The 13,580-nt window shown below is 32.8% G+C and overlaps 1 protein-coding gene across 10 annotated transcripts in view; it reads left to right on the forward strand.

The window, feature by feature from the left end:
- Positions 1-1,149: 1,149 nt before the first annotated feature.
- The window catches only part of LOC127288836 (neurobeachin), a 221,068-nt gene continuing 208,637 nt past the window's right edge, over positions 1,150-13,580 (forward strand). For 6 of the 10 annotated variants that reach the window (XM_051316509.1, XM_051316512.1, XM_051316513.1 and 3 more), the window contains exon 1: positions 1,151-2,750. In XM_051316509.1, the coding sequence (XP_051172466.1) occupies positions 2,544-2,750 (207 nt within the window). In that variant the 5' untranslated portion in view covers positions 1,151-2,543. Of the gene's footprint in view, positions 2,751-13,580 lie in introns of all 10 variants that reach the window. The other 4 variants (XM_051316506.1, XM_051316511.1, XM_051316507.1 and 1 more) reach the window with 1 other exon arrangement.

Consider the following 13,580-nt stretch of genomic DNA (forward strand, 5'->3'; position numbering starts at 1 on the left):
AAATACAACTTTAGTTTATAAAACATAGATAAAAATAGATTTCTTTGAATACAATTAATCAATAATAAACTCATTTTTTTGGCGTTCGACTTTTTTATCGAAACAATTGTTTTCTTTTCATTATCTAGAGTTTTTTGGAACACGTCAAAGTATTCTGCTGTCAAACTATCCACAGTTATTAACATTTCTCGAATTGAAAATATTGAAATATGTGATTTTTCTAATATTTTGGTATCAAATTTCCATATAAGCTCTATTACATAATCTAAAGATTGACAAGTTATTGACTTTTAAAAACTTAAAAATGGTAGAAATCCTCATTATCAAGAATTAAGTTTTTAATTTTTATTTAAACTTTTATGTACAATAAAAGTATTTTTCAAAAATTACGACTTTTTTTCAACTTCTTTAGGAACTGTTTTTAAAAAAATGCTTTTTTTGGTTTCAAAATCGTACAACTTTTGATAGAATTGACCCACAAATTATATAGAAATACAAATAACTCAATATGAATGATGCCAGTTACAAAATATTCGAAATAAGTGTTTCTTGATTAAAGGAGACTGATTATGGTAAATTAAAACTCGATATACAATATTGATACATAGATTGATGTGTTATAGAATGATGATATCAGTATTCAAAATTTAAAGATTGCATTTTCACACGAGATATTAAATTGGCGAGTTATCATTGTGATGATAACTATAAAAGTTTTGAGAAATTGCTGGAAGCATAGTGAAGCAAAAGGTGGACCTGAGTGCGTGAGAGAATTTATAAGAGACGACAGTTAAGAAGAGCACATTTAACTACTTAAATGATGCAGGAGAGTTTTTTCTTTGGCGCATCAGGTTAGAGTAAGTGTCCCAAGTGGTAGTGTCTGTTTCTATCGTTAAGAAGGAGTATGTGAATGAGAGAAGGAAGATAAGGATCAAACAAGGATATACCAAGAAGGGGTGATGGGGAGGAAGGAAGGAAGGAAGGATGAAGGGGTTGAAGAATAAGAGCGAAAAGTGGCAGGAGGTCTCCTCGCTGTAGGGATTGTTGAGGGTGAAGGGGGGCAGTTTGGGTGGAGACGCGGTGCGGCGCCGCGGGCCGCGCCGTCGCCCAGCATCCCGCGAAGGCGCACCCTCACGGCGGCAATATCCGGTAGTCATACGTTGGCCCGATGCGAGCCACTCGTGTCCCGCGCATTCTCCTCGCGCTTTCTCTTTCTCGCTGTGTATCTCTCCTCCTCCTCCTGCTCCTCTCGGCCACGTTGCGGGTCCTTTGACGGAGAGTCCTTCTGACCTACTGCGCGCTTCAGTCTTTCCAAAAGGAATCTTTTCCCACCCGCGCGGGTCTGCGATCATTGCTTCAGATTAGCGACTCGGTCGAGATTCATTTGCGTCTGAAACGCGCGTGCATCCAATAGACGCCAGTGTGCTCCTGATGCACAGCAACAGCCGGTTTAATGTGATCAGGCCCTGCCCCAGTGAAAGTAGATTAGTTTAGTGGATTTCCAGTAAATATTGGCTCCAGCGCCAATAAGGTGCCGTTGACGTGCCTCTCGCGTGTCTTTGCAACGAGTAATCAGCTGTGATTGACACCGTCGATACGAGAGCCGATAGATTAACAATCATTGTTCGTAGCAATGGATACCTTCCTCATTATTGGACTTTGCATCATTTGTTATGAAGTTTGTGAACTCATTACACGTTACGCGACTCCGCAGGTTATTGAGACTCAAGATTTGAGGTCTTCAGCTAAATCGAAAATTTACTCCATTTCCGATAAAATACAGAAGCCTGCGAATTGCTGTTCGAAGTAAATGATATTTATCAAGTGAAAAAGTGCGAGGAGAAGCAGATGATGAATATTGTCAAGTGAAGCCATAAGAGGATTTCAAGTGTGGATTTTATGTTAAAAGTTGTTAATAAATTATGGATTCTCTACTGAAGAATGTAATTAAATTGATTTTAAATAGACGGACTTTAAATTTATATTGAAAAATGTGGCAGAGAATGTACTCAAGTTTTGAAATTTCAAAGTCTTTTGATGTACAGAGAGCAATTGGAAGTTTACCGTCTTGTTGGCAAATTGCAATTTCCCAAAGCAGAATTCTGCCAAAGAAGTGATTCTGTAGTGACGACGACAAAGAGCACTTCTCCCTTTAGGAGCCGAATTAGGTCCGGGCATATGTCACAGCAGCGTTGAGAAAGCGCCTGAGGCGTCTTGAGCACAACTCAAACTAACGCTCAATCACATGAAACTACCGCAACAGTATCGGGTCACTGAATACAAAAACGATAAGTAAACTCCAATTTTCTCGGCAGAAACCAACTGCGAACCCCGATTCCACGGAAATGTAGTCCCTTGGTAATTGAAGGAATTGTTCTATTCACGTTAAAGTGAATAGGAAATTAGATGAATCATGAAAGAGTGAATTTTAGAGATCGCAAAGTGGGAAGTGAAAAGATGGTTTGAGTGAGAAATGTGGACGGTGTTTCGGTGACCCCTTTCAGCGGCCGGGAAACCCACGGGGTATTAACGTGGTAAGAGAGATGGACTCGTTGAAGTGTCTAATGAGCGCCGCTCCTCATCAACCACCTCTCCTGGCTGCTGCTTCGAGATCACAGAATCCATTTGTTCAAGCCAAACTCTGTTCTGTAGTTGGTCGCAAAGGACGTCATCTCAGAATCAGTTTTTGTCTCACAGGCGATACCATGGATGTCATTAAACAGTGTCTCGTCTACTTCAAAGCTTCCGCGGTAAGCTTTTAATCCTCTTACACACCTACATTATTAAATAAGGCTATTTTTGCCGTTTTTTAGGTTATGAATTCAAGACATCGAGACAACTTTCCAATGTTTAGTACAGTCCAACTCCTGAATAAACTACGCATTGGTGGTTAGGGGTAGAACGTTTAGAAAGCTCCATTGTGTGAGGCTCGGCAGCAGTTTAAAAAGCAATCTCGACAGACTGAAAGTTTCCCATATTTCAGTTTAGTTTCATTCTTATCTAACAATAAGACAAAATTAATTACTGTATTGCATTATTGGTGGACCTTTAATTTGAATTTTGGAAATTCAAAAATAACGATTTAAGAGTTAGTTAATTGCACTCGAAACTTCACAGTGCAACTCAACTCAGATTACAATAATAATTACACTCCAAATTTCACAATGCATTTCATCATTAACATCCATTTTCAAGATTACAGTAATAATTTATCAATTAGAACACTATTATTATTTAATCTAAAATCAATAATAATATCATATAAATCCCTGAAATCTAACAACTATTCATAATTTTATGAAAGAATCTTGAAAATTTCTCTAACATTTCTTTTATGAAGAACACAGTTCCCACGTGAAAATATTTTATTACTTGGGTGCCTAAGTTTGAAAACAATAACGTATAATTACGAAGTACAATATTTGTAGACACAGTTAATTTAACCTTTGCGCGGCTGAGCTCGGACCCAGACAATTTTCCGCGCACGTCAAAAAATGAATTCAATGATCCAAATGTTAATATTAATTTGATACTTTTAAGTTAATCATAAATTCATCATGAATAAATAAATTATAAATAAAAAGTAAATATAACTGTAAGAATTATAAATTTTCTAGATTTATGTTGTTATGTTCAGAGATTTATAGTGAGTAATACAAAGAATCATATCATTTTTGTTAATGGTTTTGAAAGTGAGAGAGCGTCCAATTTCATATCAAAGATTATATTTTATTGAGAGGTTGTACTGTAGATTTCTTTTCATTACTTTCTTAAAATGTGTATTTTCTGAAAAGTTCTTAGCTTCTTTCAAAATTTTGAATTAGTGTTCTTAACTTTTTGCGTTTACTTATTAACATGTAAAAGTTCGTTATCGATAAAATATGGTTGTATAATATTATTATTGAATCAAAAAATTGATAACTATATAATCGTTATTTCCCGAGTCGAAATTTGAATCCTCTTTAGCTACCCTTAGAACCTAAATAGGCCCTCTTTTGGATCTTGTAGATTCCCGTAGGCCCTCGTTTGAATCCAAACGCGGAAGACCCTACTTTACTCCTTGTAAAGTAGGCCTTAAATTTGTAGTAGGCCCTTTGAAATTTATAATACCTAAAATGTTGAAATTTTTTATTGATGAATTGTTCTAAAATTCATTGTTTGAAATGAAAGATTTTAGTGTATTTTTCAACATCTTGGAAAAGTCTTGAAATTTGACGTATGTATATTACTAATGAATATCCATCATGACAAATTATATACTTTGATACTTACTTTGTTGAAATACGACCAAGGAAGAAGTCCATTTATCACATCAGAAGACTCAAAGACCTTGAGTAAATAGGAAAGTGTTTTTTCTTTTGATAATAATATGTAATTGATACAGCTTTTTGTCAAAGAAAACAGCAATTGTCAATGTTGCACCTTTTACTTTTTGCTTTCTTTTCATTTCTCTGAAATATTATTAAATATGTTTTTATTAAAGATCAATGTCATAGTTATACAGTCGAGTTACATGTTGTAGAAGATAAATAATATTCCATTTTGAAATTTGAACAATTTTCTTATTTATTGTGTTCGGTCTTGTCGACGGGGACTAATTGAATAAATTAAAAATTTGAAAATAATTTTTCTAAATATATCCAATAAATGTTTATCGGAATTTAAAAGGTAATGTCTGAAAAGTACTTTGGAACAGCATTAATAGATAACTGGAAGCAGTTGGGTGGGGTAAATTGAATGTGAAGCGTCGATAATGAGAATTCGAAATTGCACGTCGGAGGAATTATTCTCGAGAGCCGTACTTAGGTCGGGAGAATGAGTTCTTGCTTGACTGGAAATCGCTTTGTAAGGGGCTAGTCGACTTGGGGTTCCCTTTTCTTTTACTCCGAGAAACCCTCCATTTCTGTGTTGCACGCATCATTCGAGGAGAGTGAAAAAGACAGATTCACGCCAATCTTCTCTTATCTCTATATATGTGGCCAGTTCCTTGTCCGACCTGCTCGCGCTAATCCCGGCATAAATTTTTCATATCAACCCCCCCGGCTTCAGAAAAAGAGAAACAGACGAGAATCTCAAACTCAACTCATACTGATAAAAATAAACTCTAAACCCACTTCCATAGGAAATGTTTGTTTTCGTTTCGTCATACGTCTAGACGAACTCCAACTCAAGAGAAGCAGAGAAATTGTGCTCTACTGTTTTCAAACACTTGTCTGTCCAATTGCTTATTTCGACACTTGTTAAAGTACATAATATTTAAAATTTATTCATGTAAAAGCAGTTTTGACGTTCTACAACTCTATTATTTTTGTCATAAATTCTTCGGAATAACTTTTAAATAACTCCTCTGAACAAGTTCGTTCAACTTATTACTAAAAACAGGTTAAAAATATTAAATCGCAGTTTAAGAGAAAGTTAAAGCGTTAAATTTAATAGGTCAAATTTAGTTAGTTACATAATTGCATTTTGTAAATTTACTTCAATTCAATATCTTTAATTGGACTAAATTTAATCAAACACTTGTTTGATTCAGTCACAAAGGCACAGAGAGAAAATACAATACATATAAAATACATTATTTATAATTATGCATCATAGTATACCTACAAGGAGAAAAAAGAATTGTTGTGGTTACTAAAAATTAAGTCCCACACAACAATTCCGGATTGCCAATATAGAACCCGCAGTTCTATTTGTTTTTTGGACCAAAAAAAACTGTTCAAATGGAATTGTTATTAAAACTATTTGGATTGTTCGGTGAACAAACAGAATTGTTTGATGAACAAACAATATTGTTATGGAACAGTTGAAATAACAAAACTAAATTGTTAAATCAGCAATACAATTTGTTGTATTAACAAAGCTTTGATCCATCTAATACATTTTGTTCAGTTTCTACGCCTTCTAAAAATATGTAGTTTTTAAAATTTTTTCCTAAACATATGAGAAATAGTTTAAATGTTCATTTGTTTATTAAATAAACAATTTTTTGCATAAACAATAAAGGTTAATTGAAATTTCTATTGCATTTCAAAGAGACATAATTTTTCAATATACTCACCAAATTTTATTAAATTTCATTAACAAGCAACAGAGTAATTGCATATTTAGTGGAAAGGTAATGAAATATTCAATTGTTAATAAATAATTAAAAAATTAATTTTTTTAAAAACGCATTTCAGGAACATTTTTAATTCGGCTTCCTGCAGTAGATTATGAAAAAAAATTTTTTAAATTTGAAAAGTCAGTTTTAGGTGGCCCAGTTGGGAAATTTTCACCCTAATATGAATAATTTGCAGAAGGATTACAAAATCCAGTGTATTAAAATACCTTATTCTCTTAGGCTCCACGTTATCTAAACAATTAAAAGTATATTTTTCATTGTCAAGCAATATCAAATATACGTGGACCTACCCTCTACTGATGTTTAAAAAAATACGCAGCAAAAATATACTATACGAGTTAGAAAATAGTTATACGATATGACAGAAACAGCTAGAATTATGGCAGTAATAACGAAAAATTTCTTTAAGTGTAGAGTGATAATATTGGATTTTTCTCTTTAGCAAAAACCCTCTTTACAAGAATTTTTTTTCAAATTTTTTACTCTATGTTGTGAAAATGACCTATTTTTATGTTTCCTATAATTTAGGGATATAAAATTCAACGTTTAGATTTTACTTTTAGAGAGAAATAAACTTATTTTAACAATGCTCTTTCGGTTTGAAAAGCCGAATGTCGCGCAGCGTTGCATTACATCACCGACTGTAATCCGTAGAATAAGCCGATTCATTTCTCAAAGCCGACACTTTCTTGACGTGTACTTCTTTGCTCAGCTTTATGGTCAATTCTGTATAAAAGTATTGTACTAAAGAGAAATAAACAACATATTTTTATTTTTCAAATTTAGAAACAGAATTTAGTTGAAAGTTTGGATATTTAAACCCCTACACTGTTACTGACCTCTATACATGGAAAAAAATTTCTAGTGTTATCAACAGGATCTCTAGCGCTGAGTTTTGGGAAACAAACAAATTTCATAGAGTGTGTCACAATACAATTCATTGCGCATGCGCTATATGTCTCTGTACTAACGCAAATCAGGTAGTACTGCTTCCAATTTGTGTGTTTGAAACACAATTTTCTTATAGTCTACATGACAATTTATAGAATTGTCTTTTCTGAAATTTGTAGTGTTTTTTGCTACAAGAAATTTTTTTCCGTGTAGAAGCAACAAAATTCGTGCCACTTTGTACTAAGCTATTATAAAATAGAGAGAATTAGTATGAACTTTTTCTTAAATTTAATGAATTAAAATTTTAGAAACAAGAAAAATTCATGAACAAAACAGTATAATTGAATTATCTTCATTTGCAACTGAAAGCATGGCGAGACGTGGTAGTTGATTCCATAGAAGTATCTAATTAAAATTTGTAATAAAAGATTGCAATGAGTACATAATTATTACATACCTTCAAATAAGTTCGAATAAGTTTTACCGAAAATCAATACTTAAGAGACAGAATCTTTTGAAATTAGCTAAGAACGAGTTCAGACTGGGTTTTCTTCTGAAAATTGTTTTCCGTAAAATGGCACAACAACCTCATTTCGAATTTCTTGTACTATATGTTTGCTCTGCAGTAGTTGCCCCAAAGCGATAACCACTGCTAGATCTTCGAGCTGGGAGCCTTTAAGGTGCCTCGTATTTCTTCACTATCCATCCCAACCCCTGCACTCTCTAGAAAACTTACGGAACTGAATAAGAGAAAGAACATTTCAAAATGAAAAGAGAGTCATTTTGTTTGTCTTATTCTTCAAAGTGATGGAAAAATTACATCTCAGTGCTAAATTACTTTTTACAAATTTTTCTTATTTATGTCCGAGTAATATACTTTTGTAGTGTGTTTGATAAAAGTGCTATGGAATAATAAAGGGTTCAACTGTGATATATACCTACAAAGACAGTAAAACTTGAATTCTTTTGAGTTAATTAGCATTTTCATATTCACTTGATCAAAGTAAATTAAAGGAGTCTTGCATACCTTGTTCAGATAATTACTACGAGTGTTCATCTTACATTGGTCTCGAGCATGCAATAATTGGAGCTAAGAAAAGACAGCATGTTCAATTGGAGTTTCTAATCCAGTTGAAAGCAGTCTCTATGTTTACTATGATACAATCTATTGGACTAAATTACTACCTCACTGAATTCGTAGAGTAGACGACAATGTTGGTTCAGTTTCTAATTAAAGGAGATGTCCCTTCAGGTATATATGAGAAATTCAACATCTTCGCATGTTGAATGCAGTTTGACTTAAGAAATTCCATGTTTCGGATTGTCTTACACGTAATTATAAATTATCAGATTTCACTAGTTTCTCTCCAATGAATGCTATGTAATTATTGCATTAATTGTAATTATTGAATTGCAAAATTCAAGATTTATAAAACTTTAATGAATCTTGAAATTTAAATCCTCTTTAGCTCCTCCTAGAACATGAATAAGCCCTCTTTTGGATCTATTAGACTCCCGTTGACCCTCCTTTGAATCCAATAATGGAGAAGCGTTTTCAAAAAATTAATAGAATTAGAGCAATTTGAAAATGTTCAATAATTTAATCAATTTTTAGGCTCTATTTTGAATCTAAACCCAACCAAAAATTTCAGTATTATACCAGAGTTGACTACTGGCGCAGTACTGGTTCCGTATTGGCTGCCGAGACTGGGCAGTCTGTACTGAACCAGTACTGGTATTTTCATTGTATCAGTACTGTTGCAGTACCACCCTCCCAGTACTGGAAAACCAGTACTGTGCCGATATTGAGCCAGTACTGACTAAAATAGATTTTCTTTTTGATTAATACTAGTTTACCAAACGTTCTAGAGTGAACCTGATGAATCTTTTTGTTTATAAAATTTTTCCACCTTGATTTTATTTTTTAAAATTAAAATGTATTTTATTTTGCTTTTTTGTAGGTAAAATTATTTAAACAAAAAGTTTCCTGAGACCAATTCCAAAATATTTTGCAAGATTTTCTTATTGTTTTCAGATATGCAATGAACCAAAAAAAATTTTAAACGATAATTAAATAGCTAATTGTATAATTATATACATTATAATTATTTTATAAACATTTTTATTTTTACTGACCAGTTTTTATATATTATAAAAACTTGGTTTTAAAATAAACATATTTTTATATTTATTTTTTGATTTTTTAAAATAATAATTTGCAATATATATTATAAGAAGGAATGAAAATTCTTGGTGTTTTCGATTTTATATAATAAAATATTAATTAGTTAGTTGACTAATTTAATTAATATTTAATTTGTGTTGGGTTACTAAAAATTTCAGACACTTTTTCCTAAGTATACCAAAAAAGCATTACCTGGAGCAGAGATAAGTTTCACTATTGCAGTGAAACTTTATTTCTGTTACAGTTAAAGCTTTCTTATCGTATACAATAAATTACAAAACTGTCAGTACTCAGCCAGTACTGAACCAGTAGTGGTTACCAGTACTGGTACCAACTCTGGCAGCCAATACTGGTAAAATGTTATCATCCCAAAGTTACGCCAACTCTGGCGCCAATACTGGGTACCAGTACTGCGCCAACACTTGTCAGTACTGCGCCAGTACTGCGCCATTAGTAAATTTTTGATTGGGAAAGTGGAAAAAAGGCAAATTTAATATTTAATAGACTGAAAGAATAAAAGTAAATGGAAAATCTTTGTGGGTTAGAAAAGAAACGTTTTATGATCTGTAAAAGATCTTTGAGGAATAGGTATCAAATCTTTGAACCTCTCGCAAAGAAAAATGTTTCTTTCCTGCTTTATCGTTTTTACGTACACAGAAGCCATGAACTTCTTCGGTCGCATTACAACCAATGCTATGGCATCTTTTTCAGTTTACGAGTATTGGCTTTATCCAATTGGCTATAACTCTCAAAAGCGGCACAGTATTGCACCAGCTGTTCTTTATCGAACTCGGAGCGGTGCAAGAAATGTCAAAATCCAGATCTTTTGCGTCAATGAGTCTCGTTCGTTTTTATTCCTCGTTCAAATGTGTACTAAAAATTTTTATTTCTGAATCTCGTGAGTTACTGTTCAATATCTCGTCAGACTTTTTATTTTATTAGACACAGTTATCTAAACCTATTGTTTTAGTCTTAAAATAAACATTCCCAATCAAAAATTTACTAATGGCGCAGTACTGGCGCAGTACTGACAAGTGTTGGCGCAGTACTGGTACCCAGTATTGGCGCCAGAGTTGGCGTAACTTTGGGATGATAACATTTTACCAGTATTGGCTGCCAGAGTTGGCACCAGTACTGGTAACCACTACTGGTTCAGTACTTAATTTTCAAAAATAAAATCAAAGTGAAAAAATTTTTATGAACAAAATATTTAAACAAAAAGGTTTATCAGGTTCACTTTAGAACTTTTTGTAAACTATAGTATTAATCAAAAAGAAAATATATTTGAGCCAGTACTGGCTCAATATCGGCTCAGTACTGATTTGCCAGTACTGGAAGGGTAGTACTGTACCAGTACTGATACAATGAAAATACCAGTACTGGATCAGTACAGACTGCCCAGCCTCGGTAGCCAATACTGAACCAGTACTGCGCCAGTAGTTAACTCTGGTATAATACTGAAATTTTTGGTTGGGTTCTTATAATTAGGTATTTTACTTTCAAAATTAATTTATTTCTAAACAAAAAGAATAAAATATTATACAAGAGTGAATTGGGTTTCATTGTTTTTGGATGAGACTATGTTTATTATTAAAACTGCTTTTGCATTTCTTGAGAGAACAATGTTACAGTTAATAAAATAGCGTTAGAGATGATGTGTCTCAAACCACTTGAGCTCTCTACTATGTTTATCCTGTCTTCTTGAAGATAGAACAGATATTGCTTCCTCAGGGTCTAAATGCTTCAGCTCTGCTTTGATATACTCTATTGTTTATGCTTGAAAGATGGTTTTCTACACACCTGAAGAGATTGTCCACAGAGATAGGGATAAATTTAAAAATTAGAATTCATTTTAGCCATTCCCGGTCAAAGTCCCGAATCGGAAAACCCGAAAGCCAATACCCCGAAAACTAAATTTCACGAATGACCATATTCCCGAAAACCTTTTTCCCGAATGTCAATTTTCCTGAAAAATAAATTCCCGTATGTCTATTTTCCCGAAAAATAAATAGTCTCGAATAAAAATGTTATCGAAATGCATCGACTATGAATCGACATTTTTTTCGAAGTAGAATGTTACCATAGCAACTACTCAAATGTTTTCAAACTGCTGTCACTTTTCTAACCGTAATTTTATATCAATCGTTTATTACATCTTTTTTATGTGTTTTTTTTTATTAATTATTTATTAATTTATTTCGACATAGATAATGAGGTAAATCTTGGTACGAAATTAATAATGGATGGATTTATTTACCAACATCACAGAAAAAACTTAGTCTCATTTTGATATGCAGCAAAAATGAGTCAATGCTAAACGACATAGACAGTGGCGCCACCAACCTGACTCATTTTTGCTGCATATCAAAATGAGTAGCATACGCTATCATTTTGAGTTCAGGTTTTTTCTGTGATTCGAGAAGGGGAAAAGGAAAAACTTACTGGGATTGTGTAAGAGTTCGAGGGAAAACTTGTATGTCTCGGGTGATTACTGTATCCAGTGAACCCGGAGAAAATGTGGTTTACACACATTACATTAAATAATATTGATTTTTTAATTGATTTAAAAAATTTTTTCAGGTTTAAAAACCTGCGGGAATATGGTCATTCTTGAAATTTGTCTTTCGGGCAAATAACTTTCTTATTATTTTATTACATTTATAATGTATAATGTTAATTTTGTCGGTAACTTGACTCTTAAAATATTCAATGGATTGATCTGAGATTTTGTGGAAAAGTCTAAAATATGATGAGGAAGGGCTGAGACATTTTGTTGAATTAATTATTGTAAAATAATGAACTTGACGTCTCTCCTAACCTCACATTTCTACAAATTTCCAAAGTATATATTATAATAATTAATTCAACAAAATATCACAATTTTCGTACATAACATCATATCATCGTTCTTCATCATATTTTAAACACTCCAAAATCTGAGTTTAATCCATTTAATATTTTAAGAGTAAAGTTTCCGATAAAATTAAAATTGTGGATTTAATAATTGCATGCTGTTAATGAACAAATGTTTTAATTTAATTGTACTTTTTGTGATATTTTGATGAATGTATTGCTGCGCTGCTTAACTTAATCTCAAGTTATGATTAAATTCCATATCATTGCAGAGCGGTTAGAGATGAAGAAAATGTGGAGATGACCTTATCTAAGGTGTATTTTCGAGAACATTGATAACACTGGTTTATACCATCTGGGTACAATAGTCCTACTCAAAAAAAATTCTTAAATATATAATTATGTACATCGATCGATTTATTTTGGATTAAAAAAGGCAATTAATATAGGTACTTTTAATTTTAAACAAATTGATTTGAAAATAAGTTAAAATTTGCAACTTTCCAATATATGAGATGTAACACAAAGTGAGACAAAAGTTGAACGGAAATTTGACTTCCAATTCCGTTATAGCCTTTAACTCTGCGAGAGTTTTGTGTACGGCAGTCAGTAACACCGGTGATATCTAACGAAGCCACTCGCCGATCCGGAAGTCTATTGCCAAGGGACACTAAGGGTTGATGGTGGAGGATGGCGCGTGTAATCGTAAGGGCTGCATAATTTTGCAACGCGTCAAAGCTCTGATGGCAAATCGCTATATGAGAGTATCACGCGGAGAAAAATCGTGGGTCAAAGTGAACTAATTAAGTTCAAACTCTAAATGTAGTACAATATACCATTTACAGATATTCAGTTTAATTTTCCTGGAGGGAAAATTAACTATAAGCTATTTCAAGAAAGACTTCTTTATCTTGCTTTGTCTTGAAGAAAAATTAAGGTCATGTCTCGATTAGACGTGAAATCTACATTACCGACGAACAATAAAAAGCACATTCTTTAAACTATCATGGTGGCAAAGTGGAACATTTTTTTCGACATTTTTTAACATTGATAAAGACAGTGCCTAGGGGAGAGTGGGGCACCCCCCGTTTTCCATGATAGGTATTTCCATTTGTGTCACCCATTACATATATCTTTTATATTACAACTAACATGATTTTAATTGTATAACCACTATATAAAAATTTATTTATTATATTTTACGCGACTTTTAAATTTTAGGTCAAAAGAAAATCCATTTTTTATCGAAAGTAAATCACTTAAAAAACTTTTTGTGTCAATATATTCGTTTCGGCAAGTATAATATCTTTTTCAGCATTTATTTACGAGTAATTTTCATTGAAATTAATTGTGAATTTATTAACAATAAGCTGAGAATTTTACATTTTGTTAAAAAATGCAGTGCGGGGCAAAACCGGGTACTGAACGGTGGGGCAAAATCGGATATATTTAAATGCATTACTCTATACATATTTAAATTATATCTCAAAAGAATCGACATGTATGTTTCGAAATCGATGTTTAACT

Source organism: Leptopilina boulardi, unplaced genomic scaffold, assembly GCF_019393585.1.
Source record: "Leptopilina boulardi isolate dan_hultmark-lab unplaced genomic scaffold, ZJU_Lbou_2.1 LbouV2_396, whole genome shotgun sequence".
NCBI lineage: Eukaryota > Metazoa > Arthropoda > Insecta > Hymenoptera > Figitidae > Leptopilina > Leptopilina boulardi.